General features: G+C 36.9%; 1 protein-coding gene across 1 annotated transcript in view; it reads left to right on the top strand.

Annotated features, from left to right (window-relative positions):
• LURAP1L (leucine rich adaptor protein 1 like) overlaps positions 1 to 7,185 on the top strand; it is a gene marked incomplete at both ends in the record, with an annotated part of 38,980 nt that extends 31,795 nt beyond the window's left edge. Inside the window, one exon of the mRNA XM_084239197.1 lies at positions 6,811 to 7,185. Within this exon, the coding sequence (XP_084095323.1) occupies positions 6,811 to 7,185 (375 nt within the window). The remainder of the gene's footprint in view (positions 1 to 6,810) is intronic.
• Positions 7,186 to 19,679: the final 12,494 nt, after the last annotated feature.

The following is a 19,679-nucleotide window of genomic DNA, read 5'->3' as shown; positions in this document are numbered from 1 at the left end:
TGAATTTCTGCTCAAATGACATATAGTCTCTTGCATTCGCCAAAATTAAGTTTTGCACAAAATTATGTTTTGCTCAAGGAAACACTTTTTACTATATTAGAATATAGAAAAGAAGTGGAGAGCATAGACAACTAAGTGTTAACTGCACCTAGAGCCTCATGGAATAAGAAAAGCTTCCTCTCCTCCTTGGTAATTAGAGGCCTACCCAGCAGAAATTGTGCAGATCTCATGAGCAGGCCCAAGCGTAGGAATTTTGTTTAAGATTCTGCGAAATCACATGTGCCCCTTTCAAATAAACCAGATGCAGCTTTCCAATTTATCAAAACAACATCCATCAGTCAGCACTGCTGAGGACAGTGTTTCTATGTATATGATTTAGTCTTTGGGGAAATTATTCTTCTATAAGGTTTTGGGGAAAGAGTGAACTGTTTCAGTTACTGTTCGCTACCACATATAAACCAGAGAAATGAAGGGAGACAAGCTGACTGATATAAAAATGGAATCCTCTGTTGCCCAATCAGAAAGAAATTTTGTTATAAATTTTGATTAGACTGAGAAAGAAGAGGAAACCTTTGGTGGAGCAGCACTAAATTATAAAGGGTCACAGGCTTTCTTCCTGAAGCATTCCATACCAAAAACAAGGGATGAAAATGCACACTGTCTTTGCAGACTACAAAGAGACAGTACTATCCTTATGGATCCTCTGAGCAGTTAGAAGAGTGCTTTATAAATATACCGGTTAATGAAAATACCGGAAATTTTAAGGATGGGTAGGCAGAAAATCGTTTGTGATCATCAAATTGAAGATGTCGTGAATTTGAAGAGGGAGCAAATTTGGGTATGAGGGAGTTATACAAATAGAAGACACAAATCAATTGAGACAAACTGCTGGAAATATTCCAAGCACCTTTAAACAGTTCTTTTAAAACATACATACCCCGGTTCTTATATAAATAAATAAATCTTTAAAAAAATAAAATAAAACATACATACATATATACATTGTATATATATACATATACACTTTGAAATTTATTTACATTTGAAATTAATACATCTAGAAAAGAAGCCTTCTACCAATTACAAATTTGAAAATAAACGCTGATTGATTTCTCCTTATTAGAAACTGGGATTAGAGCATCACATGAAAAGGCAAATCTACTCTATTTTCCTTATTCACATACGTGACTATAGGCTTGCCAGGAGTCTCGCTCCTTTCCAATTTATATTATAACATTTGGTATTTAGGTCATGGATATTGTAGATCTTACAGCAGGAATGTATAACTAGGAGCAGGACTGTTTTTATCTACCTAGTCAACTCTTACCAATAAAGGATAAAAAACAGTGAAGGAGAAATTTATGAGGAATATGAGCACATGATGTTATCCAAGCTTCCAGTATGAGAAAATACATTGGAAAATGTCCTTATTTGGAAGATATAATCATTCAGCAGTTCCCATGCACATTTCAGTTAATATATAGACATATGAAAGAGTTTATATATGTAAATATATATATTATCATGAAAGAGAACATCCTTAGGAGTTTTATTTAAACCCAATGACAAGAGTCAAAATTACTATTACAAAGAGTTTTTGATAAGCTAATTAAAATTCTTACAGAGTTTAAACTTCTGACTTCAGCCATGACTTTTAACTCACTAGCTTTTTTGCTGAGGCTACTGAGTAGCAAAGTTGACTATTTTCTCACCTCTATAGCCACATAATTTTCTCATAGCAGAAACAATTTAATAGTTAAATGACCACAGGAATGACATAGAATCTGAGATTATGTCAGAAAGGAGGGAAATTCTGGGAAGATGTGATCTACAGAAACTTCTTATCAAATAACATCTGAAATACAGGCTCTGTGGGGCCTCCCTGGGGGCACAAAGGGTTATGATGCAGCAGTATGAAGCTATCAGCAGCCACTGCAGCATGAGTTTGACCCCCAGTCAGGGAGGTGACCCACATGGGCCGGCAGACCTCTACTGTCTCTCCTATTGCTCCTCTCAGCTTTATATTTCTGTACATCTGATTGTTCTGCTCCCCACTCTGTCTCTGGTGAATCCTCTCACCCCCTGTATCTCTGGCCTGCACCCCAGCTCTTGTATGCATAAGTAAAATCTTTAAAAATAATAACAGGGACTCCCCAGTGGCTCAGCGGGTTGAGCACCATGCTGTGAAGCTGTCTGCAGCCTCTGCAGCATGGGTTAGATCCCTGGCCGGGGAGATACCCACATGGCTTGGCAGACCTCTCCTATCTCGCCCGCTGCTCCCCTCAGCAGTGTCTTTGGTCTGTCTGCCCGTTCTGCTCCCTGCTCTGTCTCTGGTGAATTCTCTCACCCTCCCGCACCTCTGACCTGTACCCCAGTTCTTGTATAAATAAATAAAGCTTTAAAAAATAAATAAAAATAATAATAATATAGTCTCAATATAAAGAGTAGACAAAGTGATAGATGGCTTCCTCAATTGTTTTAAATCTTCATACTATTGAAAAGAAATTATTCTCTGCTCACAAACTGCTTTACCACATCCACTAAATCTTATGGCTTACTGGAGCTTGGAATAAAACCTTATGATTTTCTTCCTGTTCTTGGAAACTGAAATCCTGTATGCCAAGCCACTTTGTTCAAAGGTCACATACATCGACAGTGATTGTGGCAGACTAGAACTACATCTTGTGTTCCTCATACAAAACAACAGAAGTAGCCAAGCTGATTAGTAACTCCCTGATTAAAAGAAAATTTGAATGCATTCTTTCTTGGATTCCAGTGTACTAATTCATAAACTTTATATTCTATCACTATTAAAATCATAGTCTGGATAAAGAAAAGTTCATTATTAAGGCTGTTTCATGATCTCTCATCTCAAATTCTACCTTAGACCCAGTTCATCACTTGTCTGAAGCTGACATTCAATTTCAGCATTCGGGTGTTAGGCTATGATTCTGTATCATGAGAAACTTAAGTATGAACGTAGACCACACTGTAATAATTGTAATGATCAGAGAGGGAGGGGGTGAGTAAAAGAAAGGGCATCCATTTCTATGGATCAATGAATGCAAACTTTTTTAAAGAGGACAAATGTCCTGTTTGTTTATTTGTTCAACTCATTTCACCAAGTGTTTACAGAACACCTTGCTGAGCTAGCACCAGTTATCACTTTGGGAGAAACACAATTATGTTTAGAGAGTGAGTCATACCTCGAAGTTCACTTCCTTGTAGAGATACTGTCTCATAATCTGTACATTTAAACTAGAAATAACCTTCTGCCAGTTACTCATGTCTGAATCCTGTGGATGAATCGGAATGGTTTTGCATGCTGGAAATACTTCAACAGTGGAATGCTACTTCCTGGAGCTACCTTTTTCTTTCCTCTCGAGTCACGTATCACTGCCACATAGCAAAACCCAAGGAAAGTGCATCCCTGACAGATGGTTCACCTTGAGGCAGTCATTCAGCCCTTGAGCACAAACTGTGTGCCAAGCACTCTTGTTGATCTTGGGCACAGAGTACTTGACAGACGAAATCCCCTGCACTCTGGTGCTTACATGCTCATAGCGGAAACCGAAAATACTAAATGAACAAATAATAAGCTGATTGATTTCAGCTCATCATATATATTATGAAGGGAACAACAACAACAACAAAAAAGCATATAAATGTAGTATAAAACTAGGTATGGGGATTGGAAATCACAGTGGTTCAGGAAGGGGCTCTCCAAAGAGAAGATACTAAAACTCAGGCCAAAAAGAGACCCTCCTAACTCTCAATCTCCTAAGAACAAAGTCAAGGGGCCATATAAGATCTCTATGGGAAAAAAAAAATCTTCGGGTTTCCAGTTTTGAGCAAGGCTATTCTGTTCATCAATAGGCAGACTTCTTAAGGACAGACATGAACAACAGTGTGGAAAGGCGGGGCTGCAACTGCAGACAGAGCGACATTGTCATTTAGCCTGTGGTGGATTGCTCATACTTTCAAGGTTCATCTGTAACAGGGTAACTGCACCTTCGTTCTAGGAGAAAGTAGTATGAAGCAACCTGGAGCTCTGAGTGCTCCAAGTATTGGACAGGCATCCGTGTGAACCGGCTGGCCCAGCACTCCCACAGTTTGACACTGTTTACTTTCTCTCCAGGAGGACACAGTGAGACATGGTTGAATCTGTAATCATTAGCAGTCAGAGCAACACATTCTACTCAACTTGCTTTCGTCATTTTTCCTCAGTAGTGGTTCAATGGCCTGTGAATGTTTGCCTTCCAGAGAAAAAGAATTTTTTATTTAAATAAATCACTTCATGGTCAAAGGAAGCTTTTGTTACTTCATAGTCAGCTTTCTTCATATTTGTATGGCACAATAAAATTGAAAAATCAGCATATGATGCATCCACTGTGTAACTTAGACAAAAAATGCTGCCAAAAAATTAACCAAAATATGTTTTAACCCTAGGGTGACATAGTTACCATGAGTGTGTGTCACTATATTGTCAAAAGTGTTGAACTTTCACAAATTTTAAAAATATGCCTATTTCTAAAACAACAACAACAACAATCAATCAATCAATGTAGATCTTGGGATATGAAAGAAATGTAAGCCATGATTTCTTTAAGGAACTTACAGATTAGTTGAAGAAATAACTGAAAGACACAATAATAGATAAGAATAAAAGACAGTAACAATTAAGCTATACCAGGAGATAAAATCTAAAAGGACAATAGAAGTTAAGTTAAGTAGCCCTTACGAGAGGCTAGAATCAGCAAGCAGTGCATGCTAGAAGTAGGACTTCAAGAATAAGGAAGATTTGGGAAAAAAATAAGTTTTTTCAAGTGAACAGATTCATGGAATGCTGAGAGCTGGGAATAGGCTAGAACTATTTCATGGACAGGGTGGGGATGCTAGCAAATGCAGATGTGGCTCATTTTGGGAGTTGCTAAGAAATGATCACATTTATATGACACCATGATTAAAATGGGCACAGTGTTTTATCAGCTAGTGATGCCTAACTAAAGAATTTTGTAAGCCATTGGCTCATATTGATTTTCTGGGCTCCTCAGCAAATCTAGGCAAATTTTTGTCGTTTGTAAATATTTGTTGTATTACTCATTACTTGAACAGTATCTTAATGGCTCATGGGGTGTGTAGATGAATTCAAACATAAAGACTTCCAGAAAGTCTCCCTCCCAATATGTTACAGCAAGGGAATTGAGACGACAGCAAAGTAGAAAAGCATGATGGCAAAACTCACCAAGTTCACATCTCTGTTCATGAACACCTTAGAGAGGAATTATTTTCACAATTACTGTCTACATAATTTATTGTTTGGTTATTTTTTCATAGACTACAAAGAAGTTACTTAACTCACTTTATTTAATATTCTAGTAAAATTAAGAAAATTTAATTTATATTTTAATAAACAAAAAATCTTACATCTTTGAACCCACTGACAGAAATTCCACCTCACCTAATGTTTGTGTATCACATTCACTCAATCCAAAGTTCACCTTTGGTTATGGATTAACTACCAACCAGGAAATATTTTTATTATATGAATGCATACATTTGAAGACAATAGTATCCTTTCTCCATTATGACTTGAGTCATTCAAGACAGAGTGCCACTGATAATTCCAGAACTCACAATCTGAAGTAGATCCAGGGCTATATATCATTATACTTAACAAGGCCCAGTATCCTGGGTTAAAGACCCCAACTGAAAGAATAGGAATCCATTTTGAACCTAGGACCTCTAGTGGCCAAATATGCCCCTGCCTCCTATTTCCAGTACTAGAATTCATAGGAGCCACACTTCTTCAATTCTAACAAGAAAAGGGGTAATCAGGAGAATTTTTCCATCTCCCACTCCCAACCTTAGCAAATGTTTCCATTAAACTGTAGGCCTACAGAGAAAATCTTGTGACTATAAAGACATTTCTCTAAAGTACCTTAGAACTATCATAAGGACCAAATAGTTAGAAAGCAATTAAAGGAATTCTAGAACCTTTTCAGAATCTCATATCCCAATTTTGATTAGGGTTGAACTTGACATATCTGAAGCAAATAGATTTACAGAAAATATCTGTACACTTCATCATGTGAAGTAGATCAGCCTATATATTGTCACCCTTTTGGATTCAGGGGATATTACAGCAATTTAATACTTCCTAAATAACACAAGCATTATTCCACATTATACATGTCATTATAGTCCCAAAGAACACAGACCTTATTTGTACTCCTCTTTTCTGTAGATTTGTTTCATCCTCTGTAAGATAGAGATAACAATAATAATGTCCGCGGTCCAGGGTCACTATTATAATGGAGATTGAGTTTGTATAATGATATATGGTAGCACATTAGCAGTCAGTAAATAAGAGTTGTTAGAATCGAATCGTGGTGATGATGATGACGATTCACAATTTCTACATTTTCCTCTTCTCCCTACCTCTTAAAACAACATACTCTCCCAGTTAAACATGAATAAACTACTCATCCTGTCAGGGAAAGAGTAAACTTCTTAGCAGAAAAATTGACATTCAATATTACATTTCCTGGCAGCATCCATAGAGCCAGAGATGTAATGGGACTTTCATTGTCCCCTTCAGACCCTGATACATGTAAAAGAGAGGGAGTTCTTTGATTATCCTACCACTGGTCAATAGTTTTAATAAGATCCGGAGATCAAGTGAAATTCTATTTTGTTCTGTGAATTGAAAATTATGAACTGCTGAAGATAGAAATTTCATGAATGTTGGGTCTTTCAAGGATGTAGAATAAATGGCATGTCTTTCCTCTTCCACCCCCTTCTCCATAGGTTAACCTCAGAGCCACAGATGTTAGACTCATGCGACAGTTACTTGTCATCAATGAGAGCATTGAATCCATCAAGTGGATGATTGAAGAGAAAGGCACCATTACCAGCCGAGGCAGCAGTCTCAGCGGCAGCCTTTGCAGTTTGCTAGAGAGTCAGAGCACCTCCTTACAGGGCAGCTACAACAGCCTACACGATGGCAGTGATGGACTCGATGGCATCTCAGTGGGGAGCTACCTGGACACTTTGGTGGATGATGTCCCAGGCCATCAGACCCCATCAGACTTGGACCAGTTCAGTGACAGCTCCATAATAGAGGACTCGCAGGCACTGCACAAGCATCCCAAATTGAATTCTGAATACTACTGCTTTGGCTGATGACCCAGTTTTATGCATGGGATCGGTGTGCAATTAACTTGTATTTATCTTTCTTCTGCGCTGCTATATTTTTGGTGTGATTTTTTTTTATATGACAACCTTCTAAAAAGAAGCTTATTTTGAAACTGCTTGGTGGTATTTCTGTTGCTTCTAATGTTTCTCATCTGGACTGACTTATTTTTCTCTCTTACATCTCTATTTTTATTTATTACAATGATTTTTCTCCCTTCTTTTACAATTGCACAAATAAAGTAGGGGGAAAGAATAAGCAATAATTATGGTTTTGTTTTCAGAGCAAGGGGGCAGGGATTATAAGATAAACTTTGCTAAATTTTACAATAAACCAAAGTCTGATAACAGTTAATTTTGTCACTTGTATTCTTGACATTCAAAAGTTTCATCTTCTATAAGATAATTGAGGTATATGGTGATTTATTTATTAGGTTGACTAGAACAAATTTAGACATTATTTCTTGGTCATGACTTCTTCATGCACAGTCAACAATACCATTAGTCATACACTCCTACATGACGAACAAGTAGTGGCCCCAGCTATATGCAATCTGTTCAATCCAACTTTGTATATATAGTCCCCATAAATTTCAAAGTATAATTATGATTAGATTATAAGATTTTCCTTGCTATCTGAAAATGGAGTGTTCCTAGGGGGTATGATCTGGTAGGTTATTTTTTGTATCTAGGTTACTTAAAAATTATTCTAATAAATAAATGGCTACAACATTCCCAGACTCCAAAAACAACCTACCAAATTATTTAAATAGGAACATCCAGTTTGGGATAGTGGGGGACTAGACATTGTTAACATTTAATTTTGAGCATTTTGTAATTATGATTATACACATACACATATATATTTATATATATTACACACACACATAGAAAACAGATGGACAGAATAATGGATGGGTGAATGGATATAGAGTGGGAAATACAATGATTATTCATTTATAGAAGTGTAATATAGCTTTTTTCCTTTTATGTATAATCTTAGTTACCAGAAATAATGCATAAAAATATAATTCATATAGTAAACATTTAGTTTGATGTGATATTACTAATCCTCTATGATTTATTATTTTACCTTGAGGATTCCTAGTGAGTGAATTTGAGATTTCAAACTTTTTTTGGTAACAATATGTTTCTGCACTAAGTACTTTAATAGCATAAATCAAAAAGTCTTCTTATTTAAGACTGAAAAATGTCCACCCTTAAGAAGCAGTTTCCCCCAAATTTCCTTTTTATGCTTATTATATATGCCAACTTCATTATTTCCAGGACATATTGTCAAATTTCCAATTGAATATATATATTCAATATATATACAGAGTCTACCTTTCACTCTAGTCCTTCTTCATAGCGTGCTTGATATTATCCTGATCACAATAATATCATGATTTGGGGATTGGCTCCCTTCTATGCTTGAGTAAACTGAGGCATGTAGAAAGCAGATAACTGTTAATTTCTCAGTAAGTGTCAGAGATATGGTATGAACTTGGGTCTATTTGATTTCTAATATCATTTGATAGCCCCTTTGGAGTCCATGAACATTAAATAATAAAGTATAGATGACTATGAAAACTTAAGTCATGACCAGAAAATTAACCAACCATTTTCCCCCAACCAATTGGACCCATGTTCTCAAGCACTGTGTTCACTGAACCCTTTCCTTATTGTACATCTTTGGAATCAGTTTGGTGCTTAATAAATGAATCAGAGTTGGCCACATGCCAGCTCTTCCTCATATAGTTCTCCTTCTTTATTGCTTACTTTTATTTTCAACTTAGCGTAGGCCGGTGGGTTGTCTATTTAATTTTAACATAAAGTTAAACTAAACTGTTTTTCACACAACTTTTTTGTCAGATTAAAATCCAAGAGCATGCATTATGACCTAGCAGAGAAAATATTCTTGTAATCAAGACTGATGAATTTCAAATAGAAGGGTATCAAATATGTAACCATATATCTATAGCACTACAAGGAGAACATCCCCAACAAGAGGAAAGTGGGCAGACAGCAAGATTAGAAGAGGCATCAAGAGCAAATTCTAACCCTTTAAAAACCTAGTATTTGTCCAGAAGAAGCCAGATACATGAAAGATGATTTCTATCTTCAGATTGTAAATTCAATCTGTCAAATTTCTTTTACACATTCCTTCCTCCTATCAGCTTCCCCTGCTATTTTATCTATTCCATACACTCTATAAATTTCCCCTCAGTACAAAGGAAATGAAAAGCAGAAGAGTATAATGTAGGAGGCATATATGGGATAATTTTCATTTGCACATTCTATTTTAAAGAATCTATAATAAATATTGACAGAATGCTTGAGGGGAGTATTTTGGTTCAGACTTTCAATATATTTTTTTTTATTATTTATTTATTTATACAAGCAAGCACTGGGTACAGTCAGAAGCATGGGAGGGTGAGAGAATTCACCAGAGCCAGAGCAGGGAGCAGAACAGGCAGAAGGACCAAAGTATATTGCTGAGGGGAGCAGCGGGCAGCAGGAGAGGTCTGCGCACCATGTAGGACCCTCGTCCAGCGGCTGGGAATGGAACTGGTGCTGCAGAGGCTGCGGGCAGCCTCGCAACCCAGCGCTCAACCGCTGTGCCACCAGGGAGACCCAGACTTTCAATATTTTATGTTTTATAATTATTTTTTTTTGCAAAAGATACCAAATATAAAATTCCCATGATTTACATATATGTAGTCACATATAAATCAACAATGTTTTTAATAGATGAATTTAAGAAGAGAAAGGGAATATACAGTTAAACCACGCCAATTAGTAACATATTCATTAGTCTCAGGAATGAATGTATTTTTTTTTAAGATTTATTTATTTATACAAGCACTGGGTACAGTCAGAAGTGTGGGAGGGTGAGAGGATTCACCAGAGCCAGAGCGGGGAGCAGAACAGGCAGACTGACGAAATACACTGCTGAGGGGAGCAGCGAGCGCAGCAGGAAAGGTCTGTGCGCCATATAGTACCCTCTCCTGCCACCAGGGATTGAACCGGCACTGTAGAGGCTGCGGGCAGCTTAGCAGCCCAGCACTCAACCACTGCAGCACCAGAAGAAGTCCAGGAATGAATGTATTTTCAACTAAAGAGCCCCATAACTAATCTTGGGACTATTAGATATTTGATCTCTGTCAGCACCATAAAGAAATGGGGTAAAAGTTAAAGCAAATTGCATTTCAAACTATCCTGCCTGCAACAAACTGTGTTCTCCCAGAGAAATGGAATTTTCCTCAGTTACATTAATCTCTATTTTTATGAATTCATCTGTCTTGTAATGAACCAGAGATAACTGAAGGTAAGGAATTTAGACAATTTAAAGCTAGAACATTTTTGAGGTTTTGCAAGTGAAAAATCACTAGATGACCAAATTTAAAGTCTTAATTCAATTTCAAAGAAAGTTGAGTATTTATACTACCAGTCAACCCCAAATTACATAGCATAAAGTTTTAAGCATTCATCAAAGTTTAGAAATGAAGTAAGAATTCTTTGCTGTTGGGTGGACTACAAAAGCATGTGGAGTTCTCGAAGTAATTTTAATCAGGCACTTATATCCCTAATTCCTTTAAAACATAATCACCTCCATGAGGCCAAAATGAAGAGTTATTTCAATGTCTCAGAGTATCTGACACATTTGGTCACTCTTTTCTTGATAGACATCTTCACTTGGTTCCAGGAATCACCCTTTCTTGAATTCTATAATTTCCAACTGCCTGCTTGTTAACACTTTCAGTTGTTAATTTATCTTTGTATTTCTGACCTCCAAACACAAAAGTACCCCTTTGCTCTATTCTAGAGCACCTCTTTTCCTCTAAAATGGCTCCCTTGAAGATTTCATCCAGTTTCACAGCTTGAAATGTCATCTATGTGCTGAGATTACTAAAAATGTGTTGCTAGCCTATCTCTGGCTTGAACTCTTTTTTTTTTTTTAGATTTATTTTATTTATTCATACAAGTACTGGGTACAGTCAGAAGCGTGGGAGGGTGAGAGAATTTACCAGAGCCAGAGCGGAGATCAGAACAGGCAGACTAATGAAGTACACTGCTAAGGGGAGCAGCGAGTGGAAGGAGAGGTCTGCGTGCCATGTGGGACCCTCACCTGGCAGCCGGGGATCGAACTGGTGCTGCAGAGGCTGTGGGCAGCTTCACAACCCAGAGCTCAACCACTGTGCCACCGTGGAGGTCCTCTCTGGCTTGAATTCTAATCTTCCTTAAAGTCTGCCTCCACATGGTCTTTACTTGATATCTGATAAAACTCCCAATCTGAACATATCCAAAAGTAAAACTTTGCTTTTGTTTTGCAACCTTCTTCAGTTCAGTAAATGGTGACTCCATTCATCAAATGTGCAACCCAATCCTTGAAGTCATTCCGATTGACTTCTTCTCATAACATAACCAGTCATGCAAATCATGAGCTCTACCTTAGAAGTGCATCCAAAATGAACTACAAATTCTCACCACTACCACTTTGCTACCACTCTAATCCATGTGACCATCACTTACTTGTGTGACTATTGCAATAGCCCTATCTATGTCTTCAACATAGTGACCAGGATGTGAGAGAGAGAGAGAGAAGGAGGGATATAGGAAGGGAGAAGGGGAGAGAAGGGTGTGAATGTAAATATGTTATACTGCTGGTAAGAACAGAATAAAGTGTTATGAGTGAAGAAATGCTAGAAGCCTCTAGAAGCCGAAAAACACATTTTGGACTTCTGACTCCAGAATTTTAAGAGTAAAGGATGAATACTGAATTTTGAGGAGTATGATAGGAAAACTGATATTGCTTTGAACAAACTGTTAGAAATACAAATTTGAAAGAAACTTCTAGTAAAGACTTAGAAGAAAGTGAGGAGTATGGTATAGACAACTATACTGTATTAAAGACTTAACCATTCCAAACTGACTATGGTACAAAGGATAGTACAGCTTGTGAGGACTCAGAAGCAAATGAGAAGTGTATTATTGGAAACTGGAAGAATCAAATTTTTTTATGTGGTTACAGGAAGTTTAATGTATTTCCTACAGTTACTTGGAAAGCAGAATTTGTAAGCAATAAACCTGGATATTTTTTCTGAGATTACCAAGCAAAGTTTTGAATATGTAGCTTGGTTTCCTTTTGCTTCTTATAGTAAAATGCAAATGTAAAGAGAAGAGCATAATCAAAAAATAGTCAGGACTTGATGAAACAGGAAATCATTAGCTATTCAGATTATTAATAGCTAGTAATACTAAAGTAATACTAAAGTCAAGAAATTTACTGTTTAGAAAGCTTGTTCTTGAATAGAAGCCAAGGGTGTGGCAGACATCCTTTTCCCTTTCCTTGGAAGGTTCAAAAGGCTAGCATATTAAGTCATAGAGAGATATCTTTGTTGGAATTGAGCAGGTGACTCATGCATTTTCTCAACCTCATCAGCAGAAATCAAAAATAGAGATAGGATTATCTAAGAAAGGCCTATGAAAGGACTTCCTGTATAATGGAATTAATTCCTGTGATGTACATAGGAGACTCACAAAGTTCTTGAGAATTTTATACCAAGAGAAATATTGCCATCTTGCACTGAAAGAGTAGGAAGGTCAAAATGAAAGAATACTGTAAGACCCTTAAAATCCAACAAGCAGGAAACAGGCTGAAAAGACTCAACTATTCAGCTGTAGATACTTGCGACTCCTGATGAAAAAAGAAATGACTCCAAGGGCATAGACTCAATTTCAGAGGGAAGACTCAGTCATAAAATCAAAAGGCAAATCCAAGTATCACAGAGGAGTATTCACAAACTTTGAAATCCAATGCTGAAATCTCAACTGCATTTTGACATTGGTTGGGACTGGTGATCCTTTTTCCTTTCCTTTACTCCATTTATGAATTGAAATGTCTATAAATGTTACCTGTGTCTGCCCCACCATTGTACTGTGGTAGCAGATAACTTCTCTTGAGTTTCACAGATTTTCACATGGAGAGAATTTGTGCCTCAGGATGGGCTATACCAAGAGTCTCATCTATAACCTGATTTAGATTAAGAAATTTGGGACTTCTGAGGTGATGAGATTTAAATGATATTTTTGGACTTAAATTTTACTGTATTGTGATATTTGAAGACATTTGCATTTTTGACACACATGCCTTGTGGGAGAGAGAGAACAAACTTGGGTATGTTAGTTTAATGACCCCCAAATCTCCACTTTCAGATGTTCTGACTTCATGAATAAACAAGATGAATGCTATGAATATGCCTGGGCTTCTAAAAGCAAAAATACCACTTGCAATCTCCACTCTGAACCATATTGCATAGACCAATTATTTATGTGCTCTGTAATCTCCTTCCCAGCACACTGTTTAAATGGGAGATTAGCCACCATTTAGCACTGGGTGTTTTAATTGCCACAAGATATTTTTTGTTTTTGGCCCACCCATGCAAAATTTTCATTTGCTTATTTCTTCACTTACTGTTACGGTTCATTCACAGTTATCCTTTATTTGAAGTACTTAACCATTTGATGAGCTTTTATTTGAAAAGCTGTTGGGTTATAAGGACATTTCCTGTATAAGGACATTGGAAAAATGTATGTTATAAAAGTATTTGTAATTATTAGCCTCAAAAAAATGCATTTGTAGCCAGTATACTATCTTCTTTTTACCTTGTTTTAAATACCACCTGAGCCACAGTCGGAAAAATCAAAATTTTCTGAAATATTTTTAGACATTTATTTTGAAAGATATGTTCCTTGCTCACATGAAGGTTTTTTTTTTATTTAAGTAAGAATGAAGACAGATACTTACAACATAGTTTGATAGCTGCTGAATAAGAAGCATGATTTCATGTGGAAAAGGTTATTGTTGAATTAATGTAAAACCAGTTAATACAGCCTTGGGAAATATCAAAAGTATGGTATAGGAATGCATATTTTACTACTCATTTCATTATTAAGAGAGACATAACAAAAGTGTTTCCACATATATCTAACAAATATTAACTTATATTTTAATACTTGACCATTTTCCAAGAAAATATTTAATACCAATTAACACAGGTGGCTTATAGTTTGTTGATAGATTTCTTGCTAATGTAACATTTACTTGTTATCTGTCCCAAAGGGATGGAATTATTGAACAGAAACAGTACAAATACAAAAAGGAATGAAAATATATATGTCCTTAATATCAGATACTAATTACTAGAAATTACATCACATGGAACTGAGAACAATATTCTGCTGGAGTAATCTTATGAACTTGGGTACAACAGCAATATATGCTATCCTAGTTAAGTCTCTAAATAGCAAATATATGCTATCCTAGGTAAATCTCCAAATAATTTGCTGAAGTTCATTCAAAAAGTAATGATCACATCCAAGATTCTAACTTAAGTATTTCCAATACTAAAGCTTCCTAAAACATTCATACCGTAGCACAAAAATATTTTATTTAACACAAATTGTTTTTTCTTGGCCTGAAATGTACCGAAAGTTTATTCTGTTTTTATTATGGTCTGGTATCATGCTATCTAAGTCTGAAAGACTTAAATCCAGTTTTGCAAAGCTAAAGGATTTCTCAGGGTAAGTGTGGAAATTAAGCAGGGATATGACAGAAGGAAAGCAAAAGAAGCAGACAGAATTGGATTTGCATTGAATTTGACATCCTTGAACCAAAAGTTACAGTTTGTATTTCTTGGCATAGACTTAATTGATTGGTGTATCAATCTTACATTATTTCTATATTATAATAACCACCAGTTTTTAATGTATAGTAAGTATCCCATTCTATGTTAAACAATACTCTCTTTAAGTCTTCTCACCATTATTTTGGATTATTGTACAGCATGATTAACCTAAAGCCTGGTCAAGCCAAACAAGAACCAGTGCTGGGCTATATCACATCTACCTGTATTTATGAGTGCTACTAAAATTCCAAACATTGCTTATTTTTGGCATTCGTTCAAGTTGTTAATATCCTGCACAGGGTCTATTTGTCCGATGTGGGAGGAAGAATTTTCAGAGCCTGCTTTATTTCATTCTTTACTAATGAAAGATTATATACCAAAAGGGAAATACTGCAGCATTCTTGATGTTTTTAGATTCTTCTCAGAGTAATTTATGACAATTATTTTTACACCAGGCAAATCCAACAATAAATCAGATATAGCCTTAGCTATAAAGTTTGCATTTTTTTCTCTCATGCAGAGGAATATCTGCAAGAAGTCAGATGATCTCTTATTTATTCTTAGTCAACACATTCCAGCTAGTTGTTACATTGCCTTCCCCTCAAAGGATTATCTTTGTGCTTTTGGAATGAAGATTCTTTGCAAGCTTATTAGCAATGACTCAAAGGCAATCTATTAAATTATTATCTATCATAAAAAATGGGCTGATGTGGCTATATTCTGCTGAGCCTTCACAAGTCTAATTTTAATTTAGAGATTAAAATTTAGAGATTACCTCATGTTATGTCTCAGAGGGCTGATAGATAGCATGTTAAAGAATCCATAATTTTGAAAATAAGGGAAGTTAGGCATTTTGGGCAACTTATACCATATGATAAGAGGTATTGTCAAGTTGTCTTCACAAATTATGCTTTAGAAAATGATCCACTCTTGTGTGGCGTGTGGCCACTTGTGTTGCCACACAAGTGTGCAGAGAATGGCTCAAGGTTTTCTAAAGTAATACAAACAAAAGTAATGAATTTTTTAAGCCATAACTAATATAAAAAGGAAAAAGAAAGATTTCAGGAGTGAAATGTTAAAGTCATTAACCTATAATAAAGAATATAAAGATAATTATGAGGAGTATAGATGAAGTATAAAGGAACTGGTTAAGAATGTCTCTATACTGTGCATTGCCTAAATTCAAAATAAGAAACATTACTTTGTGTTTCAGTTTGTCATTTGTAAAATGAGCATAATGAACCCTTATTTATAGAATTGGAGAATTAATTAATATTCAGAACATGTTTGGAATACTACCTACCACAACAAAATTCTTAAATTATGTTACTATCATTACAGTAAATAATTACATAAAGAAATCTGTTTCAAATCTATGGAGGAGGAATTTCAGACTGGCCTATAAAAGTGCATACTGGGGGCTTCTCTGGTGGCTTAGGACTTAAGTCTCAGTGCTATCACCTCCCTGGTGGCCTAGGGGTTAAGCCTCAGCACTGTCAACTGAGTTCAATCCCTCAAGGAGCTAACCCACCTGGTGAAGTAGACCTCTCCTGTATCACTGCTTGCTCCCCTTACCAGTATATTTCAGAAGATCTGCCTGTTCTGCTCCCCACTCTATCTCTTGCGAATCCACTCACCCTTTGCACTTCTGACTTACACCCCAGTTCTTCTAAGTAAATAAATATTTAAATAAATTAAAAGGTGCATATGATTGGCATATAATTGAGGGTGAAATACTATTGTAGGACCAATTCAATGATCATCTCCAAGCAACTGTTCTGTTGACAACCTCTTTTACAGAGGCTACAGAAGTTAAATATTTATATTTGTAGCCACCCTTTAGGCTCACTATGTCTCTGAGACCAAATTTTGGCAATAAACTGAAAGCAGTAATCTGACAAGGGTTTCTGCAAAATCTTCTGCTGACTTTGAATTGTTTACATAAACCATTTCTGAACTCAGAATATTTTTAAATTCTCACATCCATATTTCCTATGGCAGTTTTAAACATCTTGTAAGAAAAGATGTTGAAAGTACAATATGTGTTTAGAACTACTAACACAAAGAGCCAACAGTGAATTAAAGTTAAACACAGTTGTTTTTCTTCTGTCTTCAGGATCACCATAAAACAGTTAATAAATGTTTCTTTTTTCCAAAGCAAAATAAGTTTCTGACTTTACAGTACATGATTTAGAGTAATAGCCAAATCTTCTGAATGATGACAAGATGCTAAATTCAGATTCTGTTTTCTCAAATTTAGTTTCAAGAAACAAACTAGGGGTATAGTGAATTCCTCAGATAACAAGACTTTATAAAGCATTATTAATTCATTATCTCAAATTTCACCTGGATCTATGTTTAAAAGAATGTAAAAGAAATATTTATATGATATGTCACTTTCTTCTTTTAGGTCTCTTACATATATAATACCAGAGAAATGATTACGCATTTTAGCAGATTTATTACAGAATGAAAAGCAATGTCAGTATAAATAAGAATAGAGTAAAAAATGTAATTGTACCTGACCTATTTTTCCTAACAGGTTTGTTGAATCAATCAATGAAAATATAATAGGTGACAAAAATGATAACATTTATAGTCATATGTATTATTTACCAATTTAATTCAAGTGAAGTTCACCAAATGATTATCTCAAATCTCACATGACTCTAATTTCTTCCGAATTTTTACTACCCATAAAAGCTTTGCAACATTAAAATTATTTTGAATTTTCACTGACATGATTCTAGACTTAAATATTTCCCAGCAATTAGGATGATAGGTCTGCATCAAATTGATGACTGGAGGTTCCCACTGGGTGTAATGAGAAGCACAATGAAATAACCCTAAATTCTGACAGACTGGCAATTTTTAAAATTGCTGAAATATTAAGCAGTGGATTTTTTTTTTTAATAGAGGCATGTTTTATTTATTTATTTATTTGTTTGTTTTTTGTTTTATGCATGCACTGGGCACAGTCAGAAGCGGGGGAGGGTGAGAGAATTCACCAGAGCCAGAGCGGAGAGCAGAGCAGGCAGAAGGACCGAAGTACACTGCTGAGGGGAGCAGCGGGCGGCAGGAGAGGTCTGCGTGCCATGTGGGACCCTCCTCCGGTGGCCGGGGAGCAGCCGGGGATTGAACCGGTGCGGCAGAGACCGCGGGCAGCTTTGCACCCCAGCGCTCAACCGCTGCGCCACCGGGGAGGCCCTATTAAGCAGTGGATTTTAAGAAAGCTGACAAATTAGGAAATGTTAAAACTATGATACTCTCAAAGAACTTTCAAAGCTAAACAACTTGGACCTATTGCATGCTACTGTGGGAAAACAAACAAACAAAAAAAAATCAAAAGTCCTTCACCAGAAATGGGAGAATTTCCCCAGGGGGTTTTACACTGTGGTCAGTGACTTGCTGTGGGGACAGCCAGGGAGTGGCAGGGTGGTTTGCAGTCAGGGCAGTGCCCCAGTAGAACAGGCTGGGGCTCTCTCACAGATGCTCCTGTGCATGGACTGTACAGTAAATTTTTCCTGTGAGAATTTTCTGTGAGGGTGTAGCACAGACAAGCGTACACATGTACAGGGACTCTTGGTTCAGTTATGGAAAATCTGGCTGCTGGTGGCACAGGTTGTATGTTTGCCTCCCCTCTCTTAGCTGGAAGATTCAGGAAGGAGGCCTGCCACACAATGTGAGCCCAGTGGCCCTTGATTGGCACCACTTGTTCAATTTTCTTGGCCCTTTAGCTTAAGACTTTCACCCCTTGCCTACTGGCCCATGTCCAGGACCCCTTGCCTAGCACCCCACACCAAGCGCCTCATGCCATGTACCCCATGCCACAGAGAAGCAGCAAGGAGACAGGGCTTGGAATTTGGACTCCCTGAAGCAGTGGACAAAATTTGTTCTGGAGAAAGAAGGAAGGATAACCTCATGCAAAGTGATAATGGTAACAACCCTGCTAAGTAGTTATCAAAGAACATGAAAGCACTAATAGGAAAAGATTTATGTGTTCCTATGTTCACAGTAGCACTATTCATAATGATAAAGTAATGTCCATTGACAGATAACTGAATAAAGAAATTGTGGAGGGCCTCCCTGGTGGTGCAGGCGGTTGAGCGCAGAGCTGTGAAGCTGTCCGCAGCCTTTGCAGTGCGGGTTTGATCCTGGCTGGCCCAGGGAGATACCCACACGGCATGGCAGACCTCTCCTGTCTTACCTGCTGCTCCCCTCAGCAGTGTATTTTGTCAGTCTGCCTGTTCTGTTCCCCGCTCTGTCTCTGGTGAATCCCCTCACCCTCCTGCACATCTGGCCTGTACTCTGGTTCTTTTATAAATAAACAAATATTTAAAAAAAAGGAATTGTGTAATATATCTTCAGTGGTATACTACTCAACTATTTAAAAAGATGAAATAGTGTATCTTGAGATAAAATGGATGGATCTTTAGATGATTATGCTAAGTAAAATAAGTCAGAACGTGAAATAACAGTTACTAGACGTTTCATTTGTTTGTAGAATATAAACAATAAAGAAAACAAACTGGCCAAGCACAGCAAATATAATTCTTAGACTCTGAAAATGATACCAGTTACCAGAAGGAATAGTGGGAGAATGAGGAGGGGACAGGGTAAGGAAGGTGATAGGACATTGCCTGGAACTGAAACTTGGTGAAGTGTGAATGAAGTACTTTCAAGATTCGAGACCCAACACTGCAATGGATAACGGGGCATACAGAGTCAGAGCCCAGGACAAACAGTATTTGAGAACTGTAGGAGCTGGGGTAAAGAACTGACTTGAGACTGAGTATC

This window comes from Talpa europaea, assembly GCF_964194135.1.
Source record: "Talpa europaea genome assembly, chromosome: 7".
Taxonomy (NCBI): Eukaryota; Metazoa; Chordata; class Mammalia; order Eulipotyphla; family Talpidae; genus Talpa; species Talpa europaea.
Note: the sequence above shows the minus strand (reverse complement) of the source record. Positions and strands in the feature narration are given on the sequence as shown.